We start from the raw sequence: 10420 nt of genomic DNA on the forward strand, positions 1-10420 counted from the left end.
CCACAACTTAGGCATACATAAATGAAATCACATAAATGGTACTGGCAAATTATTGCTAATTAACAAGGTACTGATCAGATTCTGGTAGTATGAGGGTTATGTGACCAGGAAGGTAACCAGTATCTTGTTAATTATACAAAAATCCATAAACCAACAATAGGATTTTGGGCTATAATAATTAGTAAATATTATAAGTTAATAACTTTTCGGGGTCCATTGGTTCATTTGAAATTTTGAATGTGTGCAATAGGCAAGGCAAGGGACATCATGCAGTGTGGATACTCCTAATATTTACTGCTACAATGAAGCATCAATTTCATACAAGACAAACAGAGGCTAAAAGTCAACTTGTTACATGCCATCAAGTCAGAACCAATATATAGTGACCCTAATAGGGCTTTCAAGGTAAGTGAGGTATTTAAGAAGTGATTTTACCAGTTCCATAGCCAAACAGGGATTTGATCACTGCTCTCCTAGTCCATCACTCTGTCTGCTGGATATCCTGAAAGACAACTAGAATATAATAAAAGACAGAAGTGGGATACATTTGACACAAAACAAAAAGCTACTCCTATTAACCCACAGTCTTTTGCACTGACATACTATCCATTTCACAGAAAGCAATTGATTTCCTCAATTCACCTCTACATAAAATTTGTGACCTATACAGTATATACATGATGCCCTTTCTCTCACACACAGGCTTCAGTCCTCCATTTTGTTATTTCTTCCCCAGTCCATGGCTAAGATCTTCCATTTTTATCCCTTCCTCTGCATTAAACTTCCACTTTCACTGAGGCACAGAAACAGCTGCTCAGCTGTTATCTTCTTCCTTGCAGTCCACATGCCTACATGCTGATAGCCCTCGATTAGAATTGTTTTCTCTCTTCCCTCTGCTCCAATCATCCAATTGTTCTCTCATATCTATGAAGCTTTCCATAGAACAGAAGAAACCAGTCTAGCCAGTCTCTGTACCGGTATCATCTATTAGAACTGTACTTGAACTACTTCTATTTCTCTCTTCTCTGTCCCCAACCACTAAAAAGGCCCTAAAGCTGTCAAGCAGCACCAATGATAGGGGACATCTAAGTCTGGTCAAGTGCAAACTACTCTTCTACAAGGGACAAGCACTTTTGCAAGTGGGTGTCCAAAAGGGGGGGGGGACTTGAAGAGAAGCTTTAAAATGTTTCCAATTTAGAAAGAATTATAACAAAAAAGAGAGAACTCCTCAAAATCCCTGAAGCTGACATATAACACCAAAACATATCATGCTTAGATTTGCTTTTTCATCTTAACTAGATTTTAGATGCACATTTGGGGATCATTGCTTTTGTTCTTGTTCAGGAAATAGGGGATAATCACAGTGGACCACTAACATATCAATTCATCAGGAAAAAACATATTTTGCTCTGTAAGAACAGGGGCATCTCATACTGACAATACTCAGAAAAGCTTAAAGCAACAAAAAAAAGTGGCATCCACTTCTTTTGCTGGAATATATTATACTGTATGATTATCCATGTAATGTCCATGTTACAAAGGCTAAAACCCTTGTAGAAGAAAATACACATACAATGTCTTGTGGTCTTGCTTCCAAATATGTCTTGACTGATGATAAGATTTCTTGGAAAAGATCAGCCAACTGTCAACCATGGAACAGCTTGTTTGAAAAGCCAGAGTGATCATTCAAATGGTACATTAGACACTGTTTAGAGTTTAACTTCATTTAAGAAAAGACAATAGTGAGGAATATAGTTGATGGTAGTTATTCAGAAACCTCCAGTTGTATTGCCTGTTTCATCTGCAATCTCTTCTCAACATGATTAGCTACACGCAGTCTATTACACAATTGAATTATACAGTTTGTATTATCTGGTCATAATACCTGACAAAGTTAAACCTGCATTACTTTATATTACTGCAATTAACTGGATTCTGGAGAATATATGCTAAAGTCATTTAGCTTCCAGCTAACACAGTAAGTGGGTCACTTCTGAATTATTTAAGCAAAATAGAATACTTTAATTTGTCTATTATCTCTGTGCCTGATCGTTCACATATTGGTCAACAACCCATTTTTGTAAGCTGTGTTTCCTGAGGCAATCTTTAAATTGGCTAGTACATCACAATGTTAAATCTCCTTGTGATCAGCACATCATCATAAGCTTTATGATGGATTCACATAACCATGTTAAGATAGTGATGAAACAGTAAACTCACTAAAAACTTTCATGAATCTGATGGATTAAACATTTTTCTGATTTTACAACATTGTATACATTTCTGAAACTGATTTTGGCAACTATGATACATGACCTGAAAACTTTCAGACCATTGAAGCAACTGACAACTGATAACCGGAAGGAAGGAAGGAAGGAAGGAAGGAAGGAAGGAAGGAAGGAAGGAAGGAAGGAAGGAAGGAAGGAAGGAAGGAAGGAAGGAAGGAAGGAATCTACTGATAGCATTAACATCTCAAGATGGTGATATGAGAAATATATTCTTAGTTCTTCCACAACACTAACAATTGTCATTTTTTAAATGAACGAAAATTCTTATTAAAGTGTTTCAACAGACTGTGGAAAATATTTTATCTTTTAGTATTATATTATCAGATAAACTTTCAAAAATGATCAACTGACAGTGCTTTATATAGTTGGATTGTTTCTGAAGACAGCAAATAAAGTGGCTTTTTTAGTCTTTCATGTTTTGGCTGACTTGAATTTGCATTGCGCCACATGTTTTTGACAGCACCAAGCCAAAAAAGAAAAGAAAAAGCAACACATTTGTCAAATTTATTTGAAAGGAAGCATCATTGAAATTTCACCCCTGGTTCAGACAACTAAAACCCGCTTAAATGTCTCAGGTTAGCAATCTCACACGTAAACCCATCATTTTTGCAACCTAAGAGGCTGTTCTTCTTAGACTTTTCTTCTGAGGCCTGCTAAGGTTGGGGACCATCAAAACTCTGCTGAAAGACTACCAATCTCCTTGGCAGCAAGAATAGACATGGAGTAGTCTTCTAGACAGGGACGTGGTGGCGCTGTGGGTTAAACCACAGAAGCCTCTGTGCTGCAAGGTCAGAGGAACAAGCAGTCGTAAGATCGAATCCACGTGACAGAGCGAGATCCTGTCGTTTGTCCTGCTGACCTAGCAGTTCGAAAGCATGTAAATAAATTGAGTAGATAAATAGGTACCATCATGGTGGGAAGGTAACAGCATTCTGTGTCTAGTCATGCTGGCCACATCACCACGGAAACTGTCTTCAGACAAAACACTCATTCTATGGCTTGGAAACAGAGATGAGCACCGCGTCCTAGAGTCGGACACAACTGGACTAAATGTCAAGGGCAAACTTTACCTTTAGCTTTACCTAGTCCTCTAGACACAACTTCCATCATTCCTGGCCAGCTCATGCTGAGAGATAATCAAAATTATAGTCCAACAATACCTGAGGGGATACAAGCTGCTGTTCTTCTGTATCACCAATCTTTTTAGCTTTTCTCAGCTATTCCATACTTAAATGTTGCACATGCTTCAGAACATTCCAGTTGAATGAGATTAAAGGGATCTGCTGAAAGAGCTGGCAAAGTTTAGAGCAGAATATGAATTTCTACCCTACATTCATCTCCATGCTCCATTTCACATTTTGCAGATAACCATATCACAGTACAGAGCAACTGACACGGCAGGTATCGGGTAGCCAAATAGGGAAAACACAAACAGATGACCTGGCTGTCTTACACTAAGCAAGCAACAGTTGGGATGCAATCTGTACAAGCCAGCAGTCTGGAAGTTGCTCTTTATATGCATGTTTGTTTGTGGAGCAGAAAACTGAAATGGCATTTGTGAAAGCAGAACTGCTGAACGGTAATCATTTCAGATTAATCCATCTAGCAAAAAGCAGCATGATCTATGTTAGTTTCCCTGATTTGTTTTACACAAATTCTGAACTGTATCACAACTACTCTTGTGCCTTTCATCACATCCTACAACAGTATAGACTGTCAGATTTATTGCCCTGCCCTCTGCTGTATCTCCTGAAGTACAATCAATGATTTCAGAAATTTGACTTCTGTTTACTCAGAGCAGTGTAAGCACTGCCCTATTATGATTCTCTCTCCCCCCCGCTCTGCTCATAACTACAAGTGTTAGCTAGCATTTGAGCAGTCAGTATCAGTCAGCCCCACTCTTAGCTTACCCTGAAGAGTAGAAACAACAGACATGAATTTACTTTTCTTCCTCTTTTTCTGTATTAAGCACAAATTACTCTCAGTAGCCTAAGAGATTAACTACTTGGGATAACATAATATAATCTAAGTTCAACTTTCTCTTAGAACTTTCCTAATTGGCATTGACTGACAGCTGTCTATATTACAAAATACTTTTGTACCAATGCTTTGATGAATTTATTATTTCACTTCCCCAACTTTCCATATTTGTCTTTATCTACCTAATCAAGTGGGACTTGGTGGTGCTGCGGGTTAAACCACAGAAGCCTCTGGTGCTGCAGGGTCAGAAGACCAGCAGTCGTATGATTGAATCCATGCAACGGAGTGAGCTCCTGTCACTTGTCCCAGCTCCCGCCAACCTAGCAGTTCAAAGGCATGTAAATGCGAGTAAATAAATAGGTACCAACACGGTGGGAAGGTAATGGTGTTCCGTGTCTAGTCGCGCTGGCCACGTCACCACCGAAACTGTCTTTGGACAAACACTGGCTCTATGGCTTGGAAACGGGGATGAGCATCGCGCCCTAGAGTCGGACATGACTGGACCTTTACCTTTTACCGAATCAAGCAAAACATGTCTGCTTGTTCCGACATGACAGAAAACAGAACTTATCCAAATAGTCTGGGGAACATGACAACAGAATTATCTGGAAGTCAAGTCATGGCAACTGGACTTCTTTCTTATTAGTTTGAAACGTTTCTCTATTCATCCATGGAGCTTCTTCAGACTGAAGAATTTGGATGAGGAGTGAAATGTTTCAACCTAATAAGAAAGAAGCCCAGTTACTATGACTCAGCTTTCAGAAAACCTCACCTGGATGACTGAGAATCCTCACAGATATGAAAACAGAATTGTTTACTGTATCTATGGCACTACATGGATAGCTACAATATCCAAGAAAACAGTATGTGGATTGTGGAGCCTAAACAATTAACTAAGACACTGACAAACTAGCAGTGCAATGTACATGTCTATTCAGAAGTGAGCCCTGTTGAGTCCAAAAGACTTAGTCCCATGTAATTTATATAGAACAGCAATCTATTTTGGATTCTACTGAAGGGGATGGTCTGAGGGGATGGAATTTTTAAGCTGCAGTGACATTTGGAGTGACCGTTGAATGGCTGTTCATGAAGCCTCAAACTGCATTTGAGACAAATAATGCATTTCTCAGACTTGGTGTAAGCAGGAAGATTTTGTTCAATGAATCGAAAACTATGACAATAGCTCAGGAGAATTAGAGTTATCTCTCATAACCAGTAATTCACAAGGGAAATCTGAACACTACATAGAAAGCATTTTATCTGCTTATGCATAACAGCTGCCTGATTCCAATAATAGCAAATGACTATGAAGACCAAGTCAGGATGAAACTTGGAAGAAGAAGGGCCCATCAGCTACCCACAGAGCAGCACTTCAACCCTGAATTGGCCACATGAGTTCCCCTTCAAACAATGGCCCACATGGTGTAAAATAGAGGGTCTTTCCATTTTTTGAAACTCGGAGACTTTCCCCCTTGCTTTCCTCACTCCACCTACCTTGGTATATCGAAATGTTAAGAAATTTTTTTATTCTATTTATATCCCGCCTATCTGGTCGCTGCGACCACTCTAGGTGGCTTACAAAATTGTGGACATATGTTGTTGCATGTTAAAAATACCTGAAGCAATTGTAAGAAAATAATTTCTTTAACCTGTTCTATTTACATAGAGGGATGTGGTGGCACTGCGAGTTAAACTGCAGAAGCCTTTGAGCTGCAAGGTCAGAAGACCAGCAGTCGAAAGATCAAATCCACGCGATGGAGTGAGTTTCTGTCACTTGTCCCAGCTCCTGCCAACCTAGCGGTTTGAAAGCATGTAAAAATGCAGTAGATATATAGGTACCACCACGGTGGGAAGGTAACAGCGTTCCGTGTCTAGTTGCACTGGCCATGTGACCACGGAAACAGTCTACGGACAAACATTGGCTCTATGGCTTGGAGACGGGGATGGGCACCGCCCCTTAGAGTCAGACACAACTGGATTAAATGTCAAGGGGCACCTTTACCTTTACCTTTACCTGTCTACATTTCAGTTAATTAAGTTACAGTGGGGTCTCTACTTAAGAACGTCCCTACTTAAGAACAATTCCACTTAAGAACAGCTCCATTTGCTAAATTTTGCTTCTACTTGAGAACAAAAATCCAGATAAGAACAGGAAAAAAAAACTTTCCTGCTCTTTTTTTAACCTTAGGTCATCTTAGGTTAAAAAAAAGTTCTCCCCTAGTGGTAGAGTAAGTATTAACCAGCTTTGCATTAGTTCCTATGGGAACTAATGCTTCAATGTACGAACGCACCTCTACATAAAAAAAACAGCCAGAACGGATTAATTGGTTTTCAGTCCATTGCTTCAAAATTAGCTTCGTCAGAAGTGCTTTTAACACTGTTCCCTGACCTAAGGGAAAAGAAAAGAAAAAAATCCCCCTCTAGTGGTCGAAGGCGGAATAGCAGCTTCCCATTAGTTTCTATGGACGGAAAAGAGCAGATACGGATTAAATGGTTTTCAATGCATTCCTATGGGAAATGCAGATTCTACATAAGAACTTTTCCACTTGAGAACCACCTTCCAATACGGATTAAGTTCTTAAGTAGAGACCCCACTGTATCTAGGATTATTGCAAACTCAATTTGCCCAATTTTTAAAACTTAAAATATGTTAAAGATGTGAAGAACTTGCAAAGTACATTAGACTTGTGAGTGCAGGCTAAATTTTAAACCTCCGTTTGAACCCAACTTATTTTTGCTGCTCACAGCAGGTTATACACATATGTGGGCTTCAGTTACATATGTGCGTGCATGCATGTGAGTGTGCAAACACACATATATGCGTGTGCATGCATTTGTGTGTGTATGAATCATTAGAAGCTTTTCAGATTAGTTGGAAATGAATCTTCAGTCTGCTAAGCATCACCTATAAAAAGGATTATACTGTCCTTGTGTTTCAAGAGCTAAGAGCACTGTCCTTGCTTAGTGAATTGATTCAGTATATGTCTTATTGCTTTTAAACACTCCGACATACTCCTCTGGCTCCATTTACAACTTGATTGCATTGGCACATTTGGAATGTCTCTTTTTATATCATCACATCTGTTTAATCAAGCTAATATTCCATCTGTTACTTTGCTACAGCAATGCCATGAGAAAAAACTCAAGTTCTTAACGGGAAGCAACCCGCTTCTTTCTTTTCCAGACAGCTTGCTCTGGACTTTGAACATTCAGTCCTATATAAAGGTGTTTCTTCTTTCTGCACAGAGATACTTTTTTCATAGGAGAAGAGAATCCACTCATCTTAAAGTATTTGTGAGGATGTCAACATTTACTTCTGGAGTTTCCTTAGAAACCATGGTGGCAGATACTGTTTCAGAGCTGTCTACAGATGATGGTCTGCTATAAACCGTGTCACTACTTTTTGCAAAAGCTTCTTGTTGAAGAACCTGCTTTGCCTACCTCTGCTGGTATTGTGAACTTCTAGAAGAAATGAATTACTCCTTATGTGTTCTAGAAGAGATTCCGAATGAGATCTTCCTGTACAGCATATTGGGATTCAATAATTCTTTCTCTCTGGATAATCCATCTTCTCTTGGTCTGCAGGAACAGATCATCTACGTTCCATACTCCAAGACAAAGATGTTTCTGATTCCACCAATTGTTTGCCTTACGGCAGCTCTCCTGATCATCCCTCCCATTTTGTTTGTGATTTTTTCTCATGTAAAGATCCGTCAGGAAACAAGGTACTTGTTGCTGGGAAATGCTTTGCTTTGTGATTTGATATATCTGATACTCTACGCGATGTCAGCAGTTCTCAGTATGTCTGACTTCAAACTCTCTCAAGGTGCTTGCGTGATCCTGTTGTTTTTGCTGGCAATGACTTATTGTGGAGGGTTGTTCACAGCTGCAGCAATGGTTATAGACACATATCTGGCTATTTTGTGGCCTTTACATTATATCTCCATTTTGCCATCCTCGCGCACAAAAAGGCTGATACTGTTTCTGTGGATCTCATCTGGGATTTTCCCTGGGACTGTCTTCTTAATATTGAAGATCACCCAGAAACCTTCTGCATGCCCTGTGGAAAGCTGCTCTGTCCCAATAATACTAGTGATGATCTTGCAAGGAAACCATGCAGTGAAATGTTGCTACGTACTTTCAGTCTCTGTCCTTTTTCTCTTTCCGTCTCTCATTCTCGGTTGTTACATGGTCCTGTATTTCAAAACAAAACAATCAGGAATATGGAAAAGCATCTTTTCAAGAGCTAGTGTAACATTCCTGATGCATCACATTATCTTGTTCTTTCATTTCTCCCCTCTGGTGGCTTTTGTGGTGGAATCCTTGCTTTATGTCAATGCTGTCATTGGGCCACAGACAGGAATATGGGTTTCTATGATCATCTGCAATGTGCTCATCATTTTACCCAAAGCTCTGTCTCCTTATTTGTGTGGGCTTAGATACAGGGAGATTTCCTCATCTCTCGACCTCTTCCTCAGATGGAAGCGCATGACTGTGGTATCTCCTGCTTCATCCACCTGAGCAGAAACAGATGTATAGAAGTTCCTGTGACTCAGAACTGAAGCTGACCCCTTGTAACAGATGTTTTTCTTCTTTGTGTTCATTTGCAGAAGCTAACTGCTGCCTATATTATTAGTGATTTATTTTTCTAAGATAGTATATGTTGTAAATGTATATGCAATACAGCCATGCTGATGTTTTACCAGTCATATCTTGTGTTGGATGAGATGTCTTGGTGCATCAGTAAATTAGAAAGAAATGTTTAGCAAACAAAAACAGTCTCCTCCTGCAAAATGAATTGCAAGAGAAAAGGACCAAGGTATGAGGAGAATGTAACAGTCATGGCTATTCTTGAGCCCAATGTGCACAGTTATATATATGTATATACTGTATATACTGTATGTGTGTGTGTGTGTGTGTGTGTGTGTGTGTGTGTGTATACATATATACATATATACATAGGTATACATATATGTATAGCCACCTAGAGTGGTCGAAATGACTAGATAGGCGGGGTATAAATACAATAAATAAATAAATAAAATAAATCTATATATATACACACACATACACTGTATATATATACTATACATATACATACAGTATACACACACACACACTGTATATATACACTGTGTGTGTGTATACACACACATAGCATAGGCATCCTTCAGTCTCGAGAGACTATGGTAACATGCTCTGAATCAAGGAGTGTCCTCTCCAGAGCATGAAGCCTGGGTAAAGTAATATGGAGGATAGGCTGTTACCCAAGCAGCAGATCCCCCCTCTCCATGTTGCTGAAATGGTCCAATGGAAAGGCGAGAGCCAATACAACTAGTTCCAGCAACATTGCAGGAGTTGACAGAACGACACGAACTGCCTCCGAGACTCCAGCTCCACACACTGTATATATATAACTGTGCTACAGAGACTTGTTGGAGATCATCATCTGATCATTATTGGATATATAGAGCTAGGGTATGTATCATGATTCAATTTGTAATTATTTGTACCTGGCAGCTTCTCATTGGGCAATAGACCATTACTTTTTGGGTTTTGGATTGATAATTATCACATTTGTGTCCAAAAATAGAATAGACCCTGAAGAGGGAAATAAACCTGCACCCCAACGTCATTCAATGAATCTGCAAGACAGAAGCTCTCCCACCAAGACTATATGGACTCCCCAAAATCCACAAAGACTCAATTCCACTCAGGCCCCTTTGTAAGTTCCATTGGCTCCCTGACATATGAATTGGCAAAACACCTAGCCACCCTCCTACAGTCCCACATTGGACAAACCTCATCCTAAATCAAAGACTCAGGACATTTCATAAACAAAATCAGCACCCTAAAACTCAACCCCAGGGACAGACTAATCAGCTTTGACATAGTATTGCTATTCACCAAGATACCAATAAAGGAAACTTTGACACTCATCTAGCAAATCTTTCCAGAAGACATCAAGGCCCTTTTCCAACACTGCCTAACAACCAGCTATTTCCAGTGGGATAATGAGTTCTATGAACAGACAGATGGAGTGGCCATGAGGAGCCCCCTCAGCCTGGTTATAGTAAACTTCTACATGGAACATTTCGAAAAATAGGCCTTGGCTTCAGCACCCTTCACACCCACAGTCTGGTTCCGATACG

The 10420-nt window shown here is 39.6% G+C and overlaps 1 protein-coding gene across 1 annotated transcript; it reads left to right on the forward strand.

The window, feature by feature from the left end:
• The first annotated feature begins 7739 nt into the window (after positions 1-7739).
• On the forward strand, positions 7740-8789 carry GPR148 (G protein-coupled receptor 148). The gene has a single exon (XM_020803089.3). The coding sequence runs from the start codon at positions 7740-7742 to the stop codon at positions 8787-8789; it is 1050 nt and encodes a 349-aa protein (XP_020658748.3).
• Positions 8790-10420: the final 1631 nt, after the last annotated feature.

This window comes from Pogona vitticeps, chromosome 3 (genome assembly GCF_051106095.1).
Source record: "Pogona vitticeps strain Pit_001003342236 chromosome 3, PviZW2.1, whole genome shotgun sequence".
NCBI lineage: Eukaryota > Metazoa > Chordata > Lepidosauria > Squamata > Agamidae > Pogona > Pogona vitticeps.

Bases quoted from the DNA above. Each gene is read 5' to 3' on its own strand.
- GPR148 (XM_020803089.3), top strand. From the start codon at position 7,740: ATGAATTACTCCTTATGTGTTCTAGAAGAGATTCCGAATGAGATCTTC.